Source organism: Eumetopias jubatus, unplaced genomic scaffold (assembly GCF_037043125.1).
Source record: "Eumetopias jubatus isolate StellerSeaLion01/CBP00866 unplaced genomic scaffold, mEumJub1_p1.0 scaffold_8, whole genome shotgun sequence".
In the NCBI taxonomy this organism is placed as follows: domain Eukaryota; kingdom Metazoa; phylum Chordata; class Mammalia; order Carnivora; family Otariidae; genus Eumetopias; species Eumetopias jubatus.
The window spans coordinates 118,149,372-118,170,954 of record NW_028274814.1 but is presented as its reverse complement, the minus strand read 5'-3'; the positions used below and the strand labels follow the sequence as shown (position 1 = coordinate 118,170,954).

The following is a 21,583-nucleotide window of genomic DNA, read 5'->3' as shown; positions in this document are numbered from 1 at the left end:
AATGCTAGGATAAATGAGGCAGAAGAGAGAATCAGTGATATAGAAGACCAAATGATGGAAAATAAAGAGGCTGAGAAAAAGAGAGAGAAACAACTACAGGATCACGAGGGCAGAATTCGAGAGATAAATGATACGATAAGATGAAACAACATTAGAATAATTGGGATCCCAGAAGAAGAAGAGAGAGAAAGAGGGGCAGAAGGTATACTGGAGCAAATTATAGCAGAGAACTTCCCTAATGTGAGAAAGGAAACAGGCATTAAAATCCAGGAGGCACAGAGAACCCCTCTCAAAATCAATAATAATAGGTCAACACCCCGACACCTAATAGTAAAACTTACGAGTCTCAGAGACAAAGAGAAAATCCTGAAAGCAGCTCGGGAGAAGAGATATGTAACCTACAATGGTAGAAACATTAGATTGGCAACAGACCTATCCACAAAGACCTGGCAGGCCAGAAAGGACTGGCAAGATATCTTCAGAGCACTAAACGAGAAAAATATGCAGCCAAGAATACTATATCCAGCTAGGCTATCATTGAAAATAGAAGGAGAGATAAAAAGCTTCCAGAACAAAAAAAACTAAAGGAATTTGCAAACACGAAACCAGCCCTCCAAGAAATATTGAAAGGGGTCCTCTAAGCAAAGAGAGAACCTAAAAGAAGCAAAGAGCAGAAACGAACACAGACAACAGACAGTTAACAGTCACCTTACAGGTAATACAATGGCACTAAATTCATACCTTTCAATAGTTACCCTGAATGTAAATGGGCTAAATGCCCCAATCAAAAGACACAGGCTATCAGATTGGATTAAAAAACAAGACCCATCAATATGCTGTCTGCAAGAGACTCATTTTAGACCCAAAGACACCCCCAGATTGAAAGTGAGGGGGTGGAAAACCATTTACCATGCTAATGGACACCAAGAGAAAGCTGGCGTGGCAATCCTTATAACAGACAAATTCGATTTTAAACCAAAGACTGTAATAAGAGATGAGGAAGGACACTATATCCTACTTAAAGGGTCTATCCAACAAGAAGATCTAACAATTGTAAATATCTATGCCCCGAACATGGGAGCAGCCAATTATATAAGGCAATTAATAACAAAAGCAAAGAAACACATTGACAACAATACAATAATAGTGGGGGACTTTAACACCCCCCTGACTGAAATGGACAGATCATCTAAGCAAAAGATCAACAAGGAAATAAAGACTCTAAATGACACACTGGACCAAATGGACTTCACAGACATATTCAGAACATTCCATCCCAAAGCAATGGAATACACATTCTTCTCTAGTGCCCATGGAACATTCTCCAGAACTGATCACATCCTAGGTCACAAATCAGGTCTCAGTTGGTACCAAAAGATTGGGATCATTCCCTGCATATTTTCAGACCACAATGCTTTGAAACTAGAACTCAACCACAAGAGGAAAGTCGGAAAGAACTCAAATACATGGAGGCTAAAGAGCATCCTACTAAAGAATGAATGGGTCAACCAAGAAATTAAAGAAGAATTTAAAAAATTCATGGAAACCAATGAAAATGAAAACACAACTGTTCAAAATCTTTGGGATACAGCAAAGGCAGTCCTGAGAGGAAAGTATATAGCAATACAAGCCTTTCTAAAGAAACAAGAAAGGTCTCAAATACACAACCTAACCCTACACCTAAAGGAGCTGGAGAAAGAACAGCAAATAAAGCCTAAACCCAGCAGGAGAAGAGAAATCATAAAGATCAGAGCAGAAATCAATGAACTAGAAACCAAAAGAACAGTAGAACAGATCAACGAAACTAGGAGCTGGTTCTTTGAAAGAATTAACAAGATTGATAAACCCCTGGCCAGACTGATCAAAAAGAAAAGAGAAATGACCCAAATCAACAAAATCATGAATGAAAGAAGAGAGATCACAACCAACACCAAAGAAATACAAACAATTATAAGAACATATTATGAGCAACCCTATGCCAGCAAATTAGATAACCTGGAAGAAATGGGTGCATTCCTAGAGATGTATCAACTACCAAAATTGAACCAGGAAGAAATAGAAAACCTGAACAGACCTATAACCACTAAGGAAATTGAAACAGTCATCAAAAATCTCCCAAGAAACAAAAGCCCAGGGCCAGATGGCTTCCCAGGGGAATTCTATCAGCCATTTCAAGAAGAATTAATACCTATTCTCCTGAAACTGTTCCAAAAAATAGAAATGGAAGGGAAACTTCCAAACTCATTTTATGAGGCCAGCATTACCTCGATCCCAAAACCAGACAAAGACCCCATCAAAAAAGAGAATTACAGACCAATATCCTTGATGAACATGGATGCAAAAATTCTCACCAAAATACTAGCCAATAGGATCCAACAGTACATGAAAAGGATTATTCACCATGACCAAGTGGGATTTATTCCTGGGCTGCAAGGCTGGTTCAACATCCGCAAATCAATCAACGTGATACAATACATTAACAAAAGAAAGAACAAGAATCATATGATCCTCTCAATAGATGCAGAAAAAGCATTTGACAAAGTACAACATCCTTTCTTGATCAAAACTCTTCAGAGTATAGGATAGAGGGTACATACCTCAATATCATAAAAGCCATCTATGAAAAACCTACAGCGAATATCATTCTCAATGGGGAAAGGCTGAGAGCTTTTCCCCTAAGGTCAGGAACGCGGCAGGGATGTCCACTCTCACCACTGCTATTCAACATAGTATTAGAAGTCCTAGCCACAGCAATCAGACAACAAAAAGAAATCAAAGGCATCCAAATCGGCAGAGAGGAAGTCAAACTCTCACTCTTTGCAGATGATATGATACTGTATGTGGAAAACCCAAAAGACTCCACCCCCAAACTGCTAGAACTCATACAGGAATTCAGTAAAGTAGCAGGATATAAAATCAATGCACAGAAATCAGTGGCATTCCTATACACCAACAACAAGACAGAAGAGAGACAAATCAAGGAGTCGATCCCATTTACAATTGCACCCAAAACCATTAGATACCTAGGAATAAATCTAACCAAAGAGGCAAAGGATCTGTACTCAGAAAACTATAAAATACTCATGAAAGAAATTGAAGAAGACACAAAGAAATGGAAAAACGTTCCATGCTCATGGATTGGGAGAATCAACATTGTGAAGATGTCAATGCTACCTAGAGCAATCTACACATTCAATGCAATCCCCATCAAAATACCATCCACTTTTTTCAAAGAAATGGAACAAATAATCCTAAAATTTGTATGGAACCAGAAGAGACCCAGAATAGCCAGAGGAATACTGAAAAAGAAAAGCAAAGCTGGCGGCATCACAGTTCCGGACTTCCAGCTCTATTACAAAGCTGTCATCATCAAGACAGTATGGTACTGGCACAAAAACAGACACCTAGATCAATGGAACAGAATCGAGAGCCCAGAAATGGACCCTCAACTCTACGGTCAACTTATTTTTGACAAAGCAGGAAAGAATGTCCAATGGCAAAAAGACAGTCTCTTCAACAAATGGTGTTGGGAAAATTGGACAGCCACATGCAGAAGAATGAAACTGGACCATTTCCTTACACCACACACAAAAATAGACTCCAAATGGTTGAAAGACCTAAACGTGAGACAGGAGTCCATCCAAATCCTAAAGGAGATCACAGGTAGCAACCTTTTCGACCTTAGCTGCAGCAACTTCTTCCTAGAAACATCGCCAAAGGCACGGGAAGCCAGGGCAAAAATGAACTATTGGGATTTCATCAAGATAAAAAGCTTTTGCACAGCAAAAGAAACAGTCCACAAAACCAAAAGACAACCGACAGAATGGGAGAAAATATTTGCAAATGACATATCAGATAAAGGGCTAGTATCCAAAATCTATAAAGAACTTATCAAACTCAACACCCAAAGAACAAATAATCCAATCAAGAAATGGGCAGAAGACATGAACAGACATTTCTCCAAAGAAGACATCCAAATGGCCAACAGGCACATGAAAAAGTGCTCAACATCGCTCGGCAACAGGGAAATCCAAATCAAAACCTCAATGAGATACCACCTCACACCCGTCAGAATGGCTAAAATTAACAAGTCAGGGAACGACAGATGTTGGCGGGGATGTGGAGAAAGGGGAACCCTCATACACTGTTGGTGGGAATGCAAGCTGGTGCAACCCCTCTGGAAAACAGTATGGAGGTTCCTCAAACAGTTGAAATTAGAGCTACCGTTCGATCCAGCAATTGCACTACTGGGTATTTACCACAAAGATACAAATGTAGGGACCCGAAGGGGTACGTGTACCCCAATGTTTATAGCAGCAATGTCCACAATAGCCAAACTGTGGAAAGAGCCAAGATGCCCATCGACAGATGAATGGATAAAGAAGATGTGGTATATATACACAATGGAATATTATGCAGCCATCAAAAGGAATGAGATCTTGCCATTTGCAACGACGTGGATGGAACTGGAGGGTGTTATGCTGAGTGAAATAAGTCAATCAGAGAAAGACATGTATCACATGACCTCACTGATATGAGGAATTCTTAATCTCAGGAAACAAACTGAGTGTTACTGGAGTGGTTGGGGGTGGGAGGGATGGGGTGGCTGGGTGATAGACATTGGGGAGGGTATGTGCTACGGTGAGTGCTGTGAATTGTGCAAGACTGTTGAAATCACAGATCTGTACTTCTGAAACAAATAACGCAACATATTTTAAGAAAAAAGAAAAAGAAGAAGATAACAGGAGAGGAATAAAAGGGGAGTATGTCAGAGGGGGAGACGAACCATGAGAGATGATGGACTCTGAAAAACAAACTGAGGGTTCTAGAGGGGAGGGGGGTAGGGGGATGGGTTAGCCTGGTGATGGGTATTGAGGAGGGCACGTTCTGCATGGAGCACTGGGTGTTATGAACAAACAATGAATCATGGAACACTGCATCAAAAACTAATGATGTAATATATGGTGATTAACATAACAATAAAAAAATTTAAAAAAAAATAAAAAATAAACAGAAAAAAACTCAAATAATTGAATTTCTCCATATCAGTGATTACCTTCCTCTTAGCATTTATCCTTTTTGTACTGTAATTAATTTTCCTAAATAAGTTGGCTAATAGTTTATTGTTTTTTCCCCTGAAATTACCTCATTTTATTGTTTTTGTTTCCTAGTTTATTATGTATGTATTGTAAAATGATACAAAATAATGCCAAACATACCTTTCATGTCAACTAATTTAAATTAGCTAAAGTTGCCTACTACCAAAAAGAAAAATATTATCAAGTTTTAAAACAAAGAAAATCCAATTCTGTGTTCTATTTAAGAGGCATATTTAAAATAAGATGATTTAGAAAGGTTGACAATAAAAGAATGGGCATGTGTGTACTAGGACAGTGTAAACCCCCCCCCAAAAAAAAAAAGCAATATTTGTGAACCTATTATCATATAAGCTACCATGCTGGCCAAAACAGATTCTCCCCTAAAGCCTCCAGAGGGATGTAGTTCTGCCCACACCTTAATTTTAGCCCAGTGAGACCCATTTTAGACTTCTGACCTCCTGAACTGGAAGATACACCTTGTGTTGTTTTAAGCCACTAAATTGTGGTTGTTTCTTAGAGCAGGAATAGGACACCAATACAATGACAACACCAACTGCCTCTGTAGAGGACTCAGTTATTTTCAGAGAAGATAGAAGGAAGACTTTCTCTCCATGCCCTTTGATGTCTCTTGAGTTTTTATTTACTTATTTTTATTTTTTAAGGATTTTATTTATTTATTTGAGAGAGAGTGGAGAGAGAGAGCGTGTGGGAGGGAGAGGGAGAGAGAATCTGAAGCAGACTCTGTGCTCAGCGCAGAGCCCGATGTGGGGCTCAATCCCACAGCCCTGAGATCGTGACCTGAGCCAAAACCAAGAGTCAGACGCTTAAGCGACCGAGCCACCCAGGCACCCCTTTGGAGTTTTGCTTCTTGAGAATAAACTACCTATGTAAAGAAACTGAACGAAATTAAAAGAAAAAAAAGGAGCCTCTGTACATATTTGACCAATGTCGTCTGGTCTTTAACGTCATAGGAGAAAATTAATACCAGTTCAATTTTTTCTTCTTTATAGAAAGGCCACTTTTTCTGATTGGATGCTTACAATTATTTTCTTTGTCTTTATAATCCAAAAGTGATGCCAGAATTTGTCCAGGTATAATCTGCACTATACGTTTATCTTCAGAACTTTTGTGGGAGGCATCCCACTGCCACGGTTTCCCTCCAGCCACAGCCATTGCTGCATGGGCTTCACTGGTTCTGGGCCAGTATTTATGCTAATTTCCCTGCATTTTTCCAGTGGTGGAAATTCCAACCTTACCATCTCAGGTGGGGTTCTGACTTCTCCCAAGTGGCTCATTTTTGGCCCTGACCGGGCACTTGGCATGTTTCTCTGCATCTACTCAAGCCAGTGGGCAACGTGTTTCTAGTCCTCAATTTGTAGACAAGTCCACTCTGAACCTCAGTTCTATGTAGTTAGCTGGGTTCTGACCTTCCCTACCTGCAGGGCCCTCCTTCCAGATTCCCTCTTTGTCCAGCCATTCGAAGTCCCAGCCCCAGCTGTTTCCTCTCCAATGAGGTCCTCACCTTCAGCCCTTGCTTATAATCACTCATTTTACTTTGTTAACTTAAGATTTTCTTTTCCTGATTTCATGCTCAGCTATAAAATAAAACAATTTTGGTTCTGTTTTACCCGACCTTGTTACATGTTTGGATCTGGGTATTTGTAGCAGTCAGGAGGGAACCTGACTACCGTAGTAAGGGAAATCACCAACATGAATTAATTATCAGTCTGCTAGGAAAATACTGGAGGGCAAAACTATTATCCTTAAGGCAAGGCAAAATGCAAAATAGGTTGGACTTCAAAATTCGGTCATTTCAAATTAGTATTATGGTAAAACAGTAAAGGAGTGCTAATGGTACAAAATAGAAACTAAAAATTGAAATATGCTATGAAAACCACTGAAATAGGCAAAGAAAGCATCTACTGTAGCATGAAGCATTGCTAAGATGAAGACTACCTGCTCAACTGACCAACTAAGACCACTTGGATAGGGGTGCTGTTCCTCACAGCATGTGCTGATGGGGTACAACATTAGTACATCACTGGGACACCTTTTCCTGTCTTTCCATGCAGCGACTCAGAATTCTTCTTAGGTCACTACCAGCCATAGATTGAACTTGTCATGTATGGTAGTCTAGATTATCATTCAGCAAACATTCATGCCCCTCTCCCTTTCTCTATAGGCAGAGTAGATTTCCGTTCCTCACTGCTGTTGGACTTGGCCATCTGGTTTGCTATGATCAATGGGATGTGGTGTGGAGAGAGGCCTTGAGTATGCTTCTGTGACCTAGCATGGCCCCTTTGCTCTGGTGTACAGTATGAGAAGAGCATGCCCCAAATACCCACGGCCTCTTCAGCCTGGGCTTCACAACAAATGTACATGAACTACACCTGAACTCAACCTACAGAATGAAGCAGAATACATGAGACAAGTCAAATAATGAATTCTTGTTGTAACCTACTAAGTTTTAGGGCTGTTTGGCATACAGCATAATTTGGGTAATAACTGGTTCATACAGCATTTTAGATGAAATTGATGAAGTAAAATTCTACCAGACATTAAAGCAATAAAATAAGAAAATGATACCGTGGCATAAAAAACCCATCTAATGGTTTAACCTCGGGCAATCATTTTTAGGCTGGAAAGGAAGAAAGCCAAGGAAGGGGACAGTTTCAGACACTAACCCTTTGGCTAAAGTTGACTTAACACTTCAACAGACTAAGCTGCTGCCTACAGATATGTTCTCAGAGGCTTTAGGAAGAACACTCCCACCCCCACCAGGTTCAAGTACCACTCTTCATCCCTTTGGCTCAATGCTTCACCTGGTGCCAAGGAAAATTAATTATGGTTATTACTGAAATGTCAATCTGGAAGTAAGACTCTAGCACCTTACTTCTTAGAACCCATCCAAACGCTCAGGACATAAGAGCACTCAATAAATATTTTTCAAATGAATGAATGGACAAACACACAAATGAACATTAAATATGTTACTGCTCATCTGACTTAGAGGTTTAGATTATAGTTTACAATTAACAAAGGAGTTCTAAATGAGAAAAAATAAATAGCAGTGAGGTCAAGTTTAAATTCTAACCTCTCATTCATTAATTCGTTTAACAAATATGACTGCCTGTAATGTGCAAGTAATGTGTGATTTTCTGTGGTTGCAGCAGCAAACAAAATAAAGTCCCTACCCTCGGGAAGCTGATGATAGTTTAATGAGAGAAAGAGCTCAAATATGTACACCCGTGTGCATGCACACACACATACACGTACACACACACACATTTAAAATATAAGAAAAAGCACAGAGAGCTACATGAGACTACGAGAGCAAGTACACAGTTCAGAGGATCAGAAAAGGAGCCACAAGTAAATATTTTCAAAGGCTTCATTGACATCTGTGAACTGGAAAAGAAGCAGACAGAAGGGAAAACCATTTGTCACATAGCCCTGCATCTGAAATGCAGGAGCTGACTGAGTAACATGCACATACGTACAAGGAAATGATGCCCCCTTCGTTTTGGCAGCTCGGTCTTAAGAACCCTATCGTCTTCCTGAGGTTCTTCACACCACTATCCTCTCTAAGCTAAAACCCAACAAATCACCACAATTAAACCTTTGCCACTTGATTAGACATTACATATATCTGGTTTTTATAAAATGCCTAGACATTTCAAACATACCAAGCAAATAATCTGTGTATGAAGACAGAAGATCCACGGTGGCAAATTCTGGGATATTTGGTAATGCCCCTTGGCTAACTTTATCAGTTCTAGCATTCTTCTTTCCAATAAGTAGATTAATTTCCAACACAGCTTCACTGGCCTAAAATTAATACATAATCAGAATCCATAAATGTAACCTTTCTCATTCATAGATTATCCATTAGGTAAATAATGTGAAAAAGTGAATTCATAAAATAAAATTCAATATACATTGGGAAAAAAATAAAGATAATCTGGAAAACAACATGTGATCCCCAACATGTAGTATATATCATTGTCAAACAAATCATTACTGTTGACAATTTAATTAATGTATGAGCCACTTTAAATAGGCTCTCTCACCTAGCTACAACAGATATTTGCCAAAATGTCAAAATGTGCACATATGTATTTGCCAGTACCCTCATTAAAGGAAAGCTGAAACAAACAAAGCCAGGTCTGGCTAATAAAGATTAAAAACATTATGTATATAAGGAGCATTTCTAATCTTCCCAAGAAACATCACCAGCATAAATCCGAAAGAATGTGAATTTTCCTTTCTTTCACAGATACGTTGTGCTACCCTAACAGCTGGTAGTAGAGGATATGGATAGGACAGTGAAGAAAAAGATTAAATAAAAATCACACCAACCTGGGCAGCAGCTCTTATCACAATCCAGGCCAGTGAACTGTACATTTCAAATTTATTTACTATTGGTTCTTTAATAGAACTATGCCTTCTGGTAGAAGCCTAAAAAATATAGTACATGCATTATGATAAAGATAAAGATTTCGTGAAGTTCCATGATTAATTTTCTCATCCTCTGAAGATGACATTTCAGTGGAACACTATGTAGCCATTAAGAATAATAATATAAAAAAATAATAATATATATGTATCTATTGACATGAAAAAGATGCTCAAAGCATATTGGAGAAAGAAAAGTGGGGGTTACAGAATAGTATGCAAAATATGATCCTATTTCTAAAAAGACATGTACACACATATACTCCCTGTATATACAAGCAGAGAAAGTTATTAACACCCATTATCCTGGGTTTTAAGGGTGATTATTTTTATCATCTTTTCTAGTTTTTTATAATGAGCGTGTATTATTTGAATAACAATAAAATAAACACAAATGGCATTTTAAGGAAAGTATTTACTTAAAACGATATTTGCCATTTTAATAGAGGATTTATAAGTTGAATTGATTGTGTGTAGGGATGTCAGAAATAAGAACATTACTTAAGATTTTTGATAGGTATTTGCTATCATCTTTTCAACTGGGAAACTGTTAAAGGGACAATGTAATCATAAAGTTCCACAGAATAGCAAAAGTAACAATGAATGGAGATAATTTTTACTGTGTGTGTGTTCAGTTTTGTGTTTTGTGTGTGTTCAGTTTTTTAAACATAAGAAAGTCCATGCTACAAAAGTTAATAGAAACTCCACTAGTAACATAGTATCTGCCTGTTTTACATTTTTAAAGATAACTAAAATAAGCATTAATAGTCAATTCTTAAGATTTAACTAATCTGGAAAAAACTATTCAATTAGACTGCTTGGTTCTAATTTTTTGATGTTCATATTTTGGCCAATTTAATCTTCAATAAGTTTGCAGAATAAAACAAACAATAACAAAAGATATCTTTCTTTTACTTCAATAACAAGGAAAAAGAAAGTCAATGAATAATGCTGATGCCAGAGCAAGGAATACAATGTGCAAATGTGGCCTGGCCTAGATCAAGTGCTAAGATTGGTTGGAAGTAGATGAAACCCGGAGAAGTGTGCCTATGGAGAATCTAAGCAACACAGCCCTGTCCCAAGATATGAAGACTCTACTCATTAGCTGTAATGAAACCACTTGGGTTCTGGGGTAGCCCTTGCCAACTTACTGGCTATGTAAGTTTGGGCAATTTACTTAAATTCTGGAAACAAGACTAACAGACATTAAATGAAGAATACATAATAGCATTAAATAATTACAATGTAAGAACAATTAGTGACACAGACATTTTAAAACAAGTTCATTTTGAATTGAGAGGGAGACTTTATTAAGAAGGTTGGACTTGAGTTCAGAATGGAAAAATGTGGACAGAGAAGAATATAAAGAGTATTTTTTTTTTTTAGATGGAGAAGGTGTTTAACACTGCGAATGAGATTCTAGCTCATGCAAACAAACAAGAAAAAGAGGAAAATGCATCTAGATTCGAAATGAAGAAGTAAAATTGTATTTGTTTACAGAAAACATGATCCTATATGTAGGAAATCCCAAGACACACACATACATACACACCTCTAGAATTAATAAATGTGCATAACAAGATCATAGGACACAAAACTCAATACTCATAAATCCATTGTATTTCTATGTATCATCAATGAGCAATCTGAAAATGAAATGAAGAAAATATTCCACTCACAAAAGAGATAACCTTAACAAAAATGTACAAAATTTGTACACTGAAAAGTAAAAAGCATTATTGAGAGAAATTAATATCTAAATAAATGAAGGGACAGTTCATATTCATGAATTGGAAGATTCAATATTGTTAAGATGGCTATTGTCCCCAAATGGATTTACAGATTTAACACAATCTCTACCAAAATTCTGTTTACAGAAATTGACAAAGCAGCTCCTAAAATGTATCTAAAAATGCAAAGGACTCAAAGTAGCCAAAATGATTTTGGAAAGGAAGAACATAGTTGGAGGACAGGTACTTTCCAATTTCAGAACTTACTGAAAGCTACAATAACCAAAAGGGTGGATACTCCTATAAAGGTAGACTTGTAGATCATGGAATAGGATCAAGAGTCTAGGAATAAACATTTACATTTAAGATAATTAACTTTTAACAATGGTGTGCCAAGGATATTCAATGAAGAAAAGACAGTCTCTTGAACAACTGGTACTGGGACAGTTGGATATCTATATGCAAAAGAATTTAGATCTTTATACACTTTACACAAAGATTAATTCAAAGTGGATCATACTTAAATGTAAAAGCTACAACTATAAAACCTCTAAAAGAAAACATAGAAGAAAATCTTCAACACCTGGGGTTAGGCAAAGAATTCTTAGATATGCAACCAAAAGCACAATATATAAAAGAAGAAAAATGATAAACTGGAATCATTAAAATTTAAAACTTTGTCTCCAAAGACACTATTAACAATATGAAAAGACAAGCCACCAACTGGAGGAAATATTTGCAAATCAAATATCTGATAAAGGACTTGAATCTAGAATATACATTTTAAAAACTCTTGTGATTAAAAAAAAAAGACATCTTAGTTTAGGTTATGGGCAAAAGATCTGAATAAACATTTCCCCAAAGAAGATACAGAAATGATCAGTAAGCACATGAAAAGATCTCAATATAGATAGCTGGGAAATGCACACCAAAGCCACAGTGAGATACACTTCACAACCACTAGGGTGGCTACAATCAATAATACAGATAATAACAAGTGTTGGCTAGGCTGTGGAAAAACTGCAACTCTTTTTTTTTTTTTAAACTGCAACTCTTATTCACTGGTACAGGCACTTTCAAAAACAATCTGACAGATCATCAAAAGGCTAAACATAGAGTTAACATATGATCCAGCAATTCCATTCTTAGATATACACCCAAGAGAATTGAAAACATATGTTCACTTAAAAACTTGTATACAAATGTTCAAAGCAGCGTTAATCAAAATATCCAAAAAGTGGAAACAATTCATATATCCATCAACTGTTGAATGGGCCAAGAAAATACTATATATCCAAAAAAGGGACTCCTAGTCAGCAATCAAAAGGAACAAACTACTGTTACATGCTAAAATATAGGCAAACCTCAAGAACATAACGCCAAGTGAAAGCAGTAGTCACAGAAGACTATATATTGTATGATTCCGTTTATATGGAATTCCATTATATGAAATATCCAGAGAAGGCCAATCTATGGAGATAGAAAACAAATTAATGGTTGCTTGGGGCTAGGGACTGCAAATGGGTACTAGGGATCTTGCTGGAATAATGGGAATGTTCTAAAACTGGATGGTGATGCCAGCTCCACAGCTCTGTAAAGTTACTAAACATCTGTGAACTGCACTCTTAAAACAGGTTAATTTCATGAATGTAAATTGTACCTCAATAAATCTATTTTTAGTATGTGTGCTTGCTAATCTCTTTCTCTGAACTATTTTCCTCCTGCTTGACTACTTGGAAAATTTCTAGTCCTTCTTCAAAATTCATCTCATCTGTAAAACTTTCTCCCAGCATTCCCCCAAAGCAAAATTAGTTCCCACTTTGCTCCACTTTTCTACTTTGACATATCTTGATTACAGTCCTCATTAGATTTTGATACAATTATTTCTCTCCCTTGCTCCTCTGTGCTTCTCAGAGAAAGAGAGTAACATGCCTGGCATACATTAGGCACTCAGTAAGTATTTGGTTAATGAATGAATACATGTTCATGAAATAGTCAATTCCATTTAACTAAAAAAAAAAAATTATTGAATACCTACTATATACAAAATACTCTAGAAAGATAAAATGGGAATGTTTAGCCAAAGTCATATATTGACAGAGAACAGTGCACCCCTCTTTTTTGAGTACTTATTATGTGCCATGTCCATTATCTTGTTTAATTCTCCAACCTACTCTAAGAGGTCAGAATCCTCATCTCCATCTCACAGATGAGAAAACTAGGCTTAGAAAGGCCCCAGTCACCCTGCTGGTATGTCATGAAGCTAGGATTCAAACCCAAACCAGTGCCCTGGTCACTCTGCTATGTGGATTCTCCATAAAAGTGAAGGAATAGTGCTTTCTTTTAAGAGTTTATAAAGCATTGTCTTTATTAGGACAAACTTCTAATGTGGTATTTTAAAGGTTGAATATGTCTGGATGAATTCTTGTTTGTCTTTGGCTGTTTTCTGTCCTTCTAGTAATTGTATGACTTGCTAAAATATTGATATTATGTCACACAAAAAATAATGTGACATTGTATGGAATTATGCTATTTTTTTCATTCAAATTCTACCTTATTCAAACTCTTACTTCTCTAGTCAAGGTCAAAAAGGTGATATATTATTATCCTAGCATCCTATTAATTTGCATTGTTACTTGCCATGGAAACAAAGATTTTTGTTTTCTCTTACTAGAAATAAACATGTTTATCACACCAGAAAAAGTTTTCTATGTAATCGTCTTGATAAAAAATAAAATAAAATAATAGCTGCTATATCCACCTAAGTAGCTACCATATGAATAATTCAACTGACTGAAAGCCTGTTTGCCTAAAGGTTTTAAATCAAGTCTATGTTGTCTCAAAAATTAAAGATTTGACACCGAAATTTTCTGGAAAAATCTCTTGGTGGGTCAAAGGATTACTTAATTGGGATGAATTATAAAAAGCCTACTGAAATTTAAAAAGTAAAAACTAAACGTTACTGGGCTCATATATGTCCAATGCACCCACATCCTGCCCACAGGCTCTCCCTCAGTCTAGAACCCTGGAATTCAAGTGTGGCCCCCAGACCAGCAGCAACAGCATCACCCTGGAGCTCCTCAGCAATGCCAAACCTCAAGACCCCAGCCCCAACTTACCAAATCAGATTCTGCATTTTCACAGGATCCCCAGAGATGCCTCTGCCCCCTAGTTTGGAAGCACTGCTCTAGACAGATGCATGATGCAGATGACATGCCTCTGCAACTCTCCTCATCCAACAAATCCCACCTTGAACCGTATGTCTTCCCAACAGAATCATTCACAGTCCCACCAACCCAAGTTCTGTCCTAATCCCCCATTTCACCACCTAAATCATCCCCCCTTCCTTCTCTCCCCTCCCTCCCTCCCACCTTTCTTCCTCGTGCTTCTTCCTTTACTGGTTTATTGCCTGTCTCCCTCTACTAAAAAGGTAAGAAGCTCCATGAGAACAAGGACTAAGTTTGTCTTAATCACGTTTAATAACCTTCCAGAATATTGTCTGGGTCATAGTAGATGTTCAATAGGCATGTGATGAATAAATGAATGACTCTATCAAAAGGTGATCTGTTTGTACACCATATCAGGGATGAAAATCTTACTTGTCCATCTGCTTAACCAGTATATCATTTCTTGTAATTTCCTGATTAATACTAATACCTTAGAGTATTTACACACACCTACATTTCATGTATAACATTTTAACAGGTAAAAATGTGCACATGAACTCTATTTCCAGAGCCTTATATAAAATACCCAAAGAAGTATCTAAACATCAGTGTGACTATAAAGTAATGAATTAATTTCTCCAAGTCCTACAGGAAAATCAGTCTCATTAGTTCTATAGCACAGAGTTACCAAAATAGCAAGTTCAAAGATAATTAACTTAAGATTTCTAATAAAATAGTTCATTACCTTAAGTGTTAATGGTGATATTGAAAGTTTGTTTTTTGGCCTTCTCATATGTAAAAATAACAGGGCCATTTCTAAGTAGGAGTCTCTTATCAACCTAAAATTAAATAACATTGTACTTATTAAATAGCTTCACCATTTGTAATCATTTTGCATCATTTTCCATAATTTCTGAGCTAATGAAAGGGAAAAATAGAAAAAACCAGTGTCTGTCCCAAACTCACACCTTCTTTTCATAGCACTTTTGGCATAGACACCAGTACCTTCCTCCCTAGTAAAATTGGAAGCTCCTGAAGAGACATTCTACCCTGTCCTGTGCTGGCAACGCTCCATGACATGACTGCTCTGAAGCCCAGCATCAGGACCATTCTAGAATAGTCCAGCCCACAAGGCACTAAAGAAGTGAACATGAGGGCTGAAGGAATCTGCCTCGCAAAGCAGATCTCTCTTTCTATCCTCCTACACTAATTAAAATGGAAAGAGACACACACAGTTATGCAGAAAGTGGTGATTTGGTATGGGTTAGGTTTGTGTATTCACTATCAAACCTGTCCGTTGAGGCCATTTAAATCAGTATAGTTGTAGTAAGGGTGGCTTATTCTCAATCTTAAGATGATTTTTATAGAGAATTAAGTTGGCCAGCCCTGGTCCTGTTGACAGAAGAACATCCACATAAATCCTTTCTAGATACAATTTCACATCCATGGGAGGCTGCTAGAATCCTGGGACAGGAAGAAGGTCGATGTGAGTAAAGACTAGAAGCAAATTCACAGTCCAGTATGCCACCCTGATAACTGCCATCATCAACCATCACTGTAAACAAGGCCTTGGGTCAGAGCCAGGGTCAACAATCTTGAAGAGGAAGTCAGTAAGCCTGTTGGACAAGGGACCCCAGTGAATGAGTCCTGCGGCGGGAAGGGGGTCTCCCAGTCATCCCAGCCTTGAATGTTCAATGCATTACAAAAACATGGGGCTTAAATCCAAACACATACTGTTATAATGATGGAAAGTTTTTTTCTTTACCCTGAGTTTTGATCATTTCTCAAGCTTAGCTGTATAGCTTCAAATAAACTCTCAAGTTGTAAACTTGGAGATTTCTCTTCCATCAATATTTGACGTTCTATTTTGCCTGAAAGAATAAAAAAAAACATACAAAAATGGTCTTTCCTTTTTCTATCATTTAGAACTTCAGAATAAATATTTCATGCTGGAACTTCAGAAAACTGGAGGTGCTGGCCTTTTTGCCCATCTGTCTGCTGTTTTGCTGTAAGGTCAGCTAACAGTGGAAGATCTTTTGCTTCCTTCCCCATGAGTCTGCAGGCTCGCCCTGCCTTTAGTTAGCAACATTGAGTCAAAGCCTCCTTTGGCTGCCAGACACAAATGTTCTTATCTTATTTTTCTATTCCCTTACTTTGCACTTTCCTTTCCTCTGTAGGGCTCATTCCCTTTGTCTACATCCACGTCCTCTTTCCTCTGTCTAGTATTACAGATATCATAGAAAACAACTCTGTTAAAATAAATCCTAAAAAGTCAACAAACACTCGAAAACAATCACAAATGATGCAAATGCTTTAGGGCTCGCACAGCTCTCAGACCTCATGGTGAGCCACAGCCTTCACTGGAATGGCACTTCTGTAGCCAAAAGGGCAAGAAAGGGAAATCTTTTATCACTATGAAAATGATTCACAGTTTTCATGCAGCATGTGGATACGGCACAAAGCCTCCCAGTGTTAAGTTCACCTCTAGGTACTATCATTTAGTAGCTGCTGTCCTAGAGAAAGTTACTCAACCAGACTGTACCTCATTTTCCTCATCCATCAACTAGGATTGGCCATGCATATCCTATAGAGCTATTGTAAGAATTAGCAATATGAGATGTTAAATACTGGCTACTACAGGGCCTTGCATCTAGTAGATGATCAATAAATGATAGCAATCATCATCATCACTCTTCTCATGGTGAAAATAGCCACAATAAAATTATATGAATGTATTATGCAAATATGTATTGTACATAAGATATAAATATAGGTGTGCTATAGCCACTTGATTTAAATGGGTTTGTATCTTTTGTAGAAATTAACTAAAATGCCTAGCTAAGCAATGAAATTATGCATAAAAAATGTCTTCCAAGCATTATTTAAGAAACAATATTTATAGCTAATTGGCCAATGATGACATTTTTGAGTCAAACACGTAATTTTGCATAAGGAGGGTCAATTGTAATCATAAAAGAAACTAAGAAGTAGCACTTTCTCTCCCCTTTCTTGATATAAACTTAAAATAAGCAATGTTCTCTTTATCCCAGACTAAGTCTGGCAGAGGTACCAATGTCTTTGCATCACTAAGCCCTTTGTAAAATCTGTATTTTTTATAGTCACTGACCAGGTTTTCAAGAAGTCTATTGTTAATCGGAAAAAAAAAAATCCCACAAACTTTTATCATAGTTCTGACCCCAAGTACATCTTACCTTTCTGAAAAAGAATTTCAGCTTCCACCTCATGTTCTTCTGTTGCTGATACCTGACAGAGCTTCAGTGCTATTTCAAAAAGATGAAGGGCAGGGAACCACTTCGAGGGATCCTTCTTTTTACTGGTATAAGATACTTGTTTGGCCATTGTATGTCCTACAAGGAATAGGTTGTTCATAACAAGCCTCCAAGTTACCAGACCTCTCTCACCGCCAGTTCTATTAAGAACTCTGGTAGTTTTTACTTTTTAGTATCTAAGAAATATTTTCTTAAAACTCAGTACCCAAATATTTCAATGAACTATAACAGTTGTCCTTCGCAACTTTATCTTTGATAAATTTTGACATTTTCTCATTTTTAAAATGAAGGATAATTTCTCCAGTCTCTTTCAGTTCTAAAATTTCATTATGTTCTACAAAACAACTGTGTTCCTAAGATGAGGCTGTTAGCAGGGAAACATCTGGAAGTTTTATGAAGTTTTATATTGTTCCCAATAAAAATTTGCATATATTAATAGGCAGTAATTTTGTTTCTATTCAGCTCTATTAGCGGTTGCTTGCTATGCATATTTTGTCATTGCAACTAGATGGAAAAAGCTATTTGGATAAGGTCCATGTGCTATACTTCTTGTGTGGTCCCATCATCACTTAACATAATGAAGGACTGCTGTATTGTTGAAGAGGCATTAGATTTAATCTGTATGCCCTCACAGACAGACAGACAGACAGACATCAATTTAGCATGTATTTTCCAAGTGCTGGATAAAATAGGAGGCACTGGAAAAAAAAATGAGAACAGAGAAAAATAAGAGCTCAGGTTTATTAAGTGCTTTCTATAATCCAGGTACCCTCCCAAGGACTTAAGCATTTTCTCATGTAATCCTCCCAACTCCAGCTGGATTTCATTAGTACACTCCTTTTACAGAGGAGAGAAAGCAGTGGCAGAGCGAGGTTTGAGTAATTTGCCCAACGTCACGTGACTAGTAAGTAGCTGGGCTGTGATTAGAACTGAGGCAAGTCAGGCTCCAGGACCCACACTCTAAACTACGACAAGAGTCAGATCGTGCAGCTTAGTGTTTAATGGGGAATGAGAATGTCCTGAGTAGCAATTAAAATACTGTGGTCAACTATGTAGCAGGGAAAGCCCAGGGCAACGTGGTGGCAGGTTACAGGGGCCTTCGCCCAGACCCCAGAAAGGCTAGGGAAGCCTTCCCAGGGAATGTGGCTGTTGGGGCTGGCAGCTGATGATTGCCTTGTCTTTTGGTAATTTTACAAAAGGAAAATGTAGGGATAAAGAGTAGAAGGCAATGGGGGAAAATACTTATTGATGGGAAAGTTCAACAGCACAGTGGAGAAATATAAACAGGAAGGTAGTGTGGGATTGCAGAATGATACAGCGGCTGGGTCCCAGCTGAAGTGGTGGGTTCAAGCTGGTCACTGGTGCTACCATGTCATTTGAGGCCTTGAACAAGTCCCAGCATGCCTCTTGGGTCTTGAGTGTCTTCCTCTGAAAAATGAGGCAGGAGAACCAGAAAATATCTAAGGTCCCTTTGGATTCTGAAATTTTCTCAATTCCAAAATGCTATGCCCTACAAAGAGTTTTCAAGAAACCAAGAACTTTTTATAAATTTTCAGTTGAGAAATGAAAGGAAGGATGGTGGAAAAAGTATATCTCTCCCTCTTTCTCTCTCTCTTATCCAGGGAGACAGTACAGAGCCCTGACTCTGGACAAGGCAGGTTGGTAGCACGCTGCTGAGAAGATGGAGATGAAGAAACTGAGCCTTGCTTCCAGGGTGCTCCCAGGAGAGCAAGGAGGCCAGGCATGGAACAGTGAGAATCGCTACCACCTACAAAGCTGTTAGAACGAACTAGGTACCCTTCTAACAAGGTACATACTCACTTCATCCCACAACAAGCCTGTGAGATTGGTATTTTTCTTAACCACACTTTATGAGAGAGGAAACGGAAGCACAGAGAAGTTCAAGTGACCTGCTCAAAGAAAGTGGACAGAAATCTTTCTCCAGAGTCCGTGCTCTTCACCCCGACAGTGACCAATTGTGAGTAGATCCCAGGCAAGGATATGCTAACATCATCTGTCCAATACAACCTCATATTTCAACACAGCTCCTATTTTTATGTGTCTCACTTCTTGTTTCAAATTATACTACAGCTGCTTATTAATATAAGACAATAACAAGTATCTTCATGTACTATATATGAAGTATGTATTATATATAATAAAGTATTAATATATAATAAAAGTACTTGAATTGTCTTCTAGATTTTTGTGAAAATTAGGAAGATACTTGTTACAGAAATTACCGACAGTTTCCTTTCGCTGTCCCCCTAACGGGATAACAGCCTCTGTGAGGGCAGAGATGGTGACTGGTTCCCTCTTACATCCCCACTCCCCAGCATCATTCTTGTAACTTTCTTCACTCCTATTATACAATTAATCAGTAATCTACTTTTTCATCTTATGAGAAAGCTCAAGGTTTAGCCATTAATTGGAAAAATCATCTCAAGTAACCATGATGTTTATTTTTGGTTTTAGAAAAACAATCTCAAAGTGCCTTTTTCTGTCAGAGGCTTTCACAAAGAAAAAACAATTACTTAAGTGGCTCTATTCTTGTGATGCAATCTATATGCTCACTATAAAGGAGAACTGTCAAGAAAGCATCAGATCAGATGATTTTATGCTTCATAATATTGAAGTGCTCCTGTTTCCAATAAATAGCAACTCTGTGAAAAAGAAGTTGTGAAACTGATGTTATTTTGACAGAAAATCTGCTTTTGGTTTTGTTTTTTAAGTCTGTATTTAATATAATATAACAGAAAGCAAGCTGTTCTGCCTCAAGTGAGTCTAAAAAATGGTGGCACCATTGTCACTGAGTGGTGACACATCTTCAAGATTAGGAAGTCATGAAAGCAGAGAATACATTTGATTTAACACAATCTGTACTTTAAGCTCTTGAAGCAATCGAATATACTGATAATATAACAAAAACTGTGGACCAAAAGTGCACAAAAATAGCTCTCCTGGGATCAAATTGCTGGACGGAATTCTAGAGGTCAGCTAGGCTAGCCGAATTTCATAAATAAGGCAACTCAGCAATGTAGAGGTGATGCAATTTACCCAAAATAGCAAAATTCCTCTCTGATGATGATGATGATGAATCATATAGTAACACTAATCACAACCAGTAGTCATGAGGGGGGGAAGCAGAAGGGAGAAGATTCTGGACAGATGGTGATTTGACCACACCTCTGTTGCCCTCCCTTCTCCATCCTAGTCTAACTGTCAGCCTAAACTGAGCAGCCGCCGGGACAGGAGGCAAATGGGCCCCAAGAGGTGAAGGGTAATGTTTCAAAATGTAGGTTTTATTACTGCTCAGGTGTGATGAGGTCAGAAGGCCAGCGGACAACTACCACTGAAAAGACAGTCTGTTACTTACACTTCCCAAGAGGATGGGGCACACCACCCCATAGAGGAAAGCACAAGAGTCAGGCAGGAGCAAGGGGAGAATGTGGCCAAGAACCTTTATTCTGGATTTTAGGAGGGGCTGACCAGGTTAGGGTAAGCAGGCCAAGCAGGTTTATGACTGGCTAGTTTGAATAATTTCAGTGGGCTCTGCTAGTAGTCTGATACTTGTCCCCAGGGTGATTAGGGCAGGAAAATCGTGCCTTGGCATGGCAGAGCCCAACAAAGGACAATAAGGGAGCCCAATAACGGTTCAGAGGATGGGCTCTGGAATAATCTGCATATAAAAGGCATGCTTACAGGACAGTGGTCAGCTAATCTCTAGGAATTGGCTAGCCCTGGGAAGTCCCTCCTTGGTCAGCAGGGCCCCAGATGTCAAAGCATCAGACATACAGAAACTAAAAAGGCAGGATTAATATAGGTTAGAACAGAGAGCTGCT

General features: G+C 38.0%; 1 protein-coding gene across 4 annotated transcripts in view; it reads right to left on the bottom strand.

Moving 5' to 3' along the window:
- CFAP54 (cilia and flagella associated protein 54) overlaps window positions 1–21,583 on the bottom strand; it is a 296,408-nt gene that overhangs the window by 63,622 nt on the left and 211,203 nt on the right. For all 4 annotated transcript variants that reach the window (XM_088025290.1, XM_088025291.1, XM_028105379.1 and 1 more), the window contains 5 exons: window positions 17,664–17,819; window positions 16,217–16,322; window positions 15,197–15,290; window positions 9,459–9,557; window positions 8,786–8,927 (listed from right to left, as the gene is read on the bottom strand). In XM_088025290.1, the coding sequence (XP_087881416.1) occupies window positions 8,786–8,927; window positions 9,459–9,557; window positions 15,197–15,290; window positions 16,217–16,322; window positions 17,664–17,819 (597 nt within the window). The remainder of the gene's footprint in view (window positions 1–8,785; window positions 8,928–9,458; window positions 9,558–15,196; window positions 15,291–16,216; window positions 16,323–17,663; window positions 17,820–21,583) is intronic.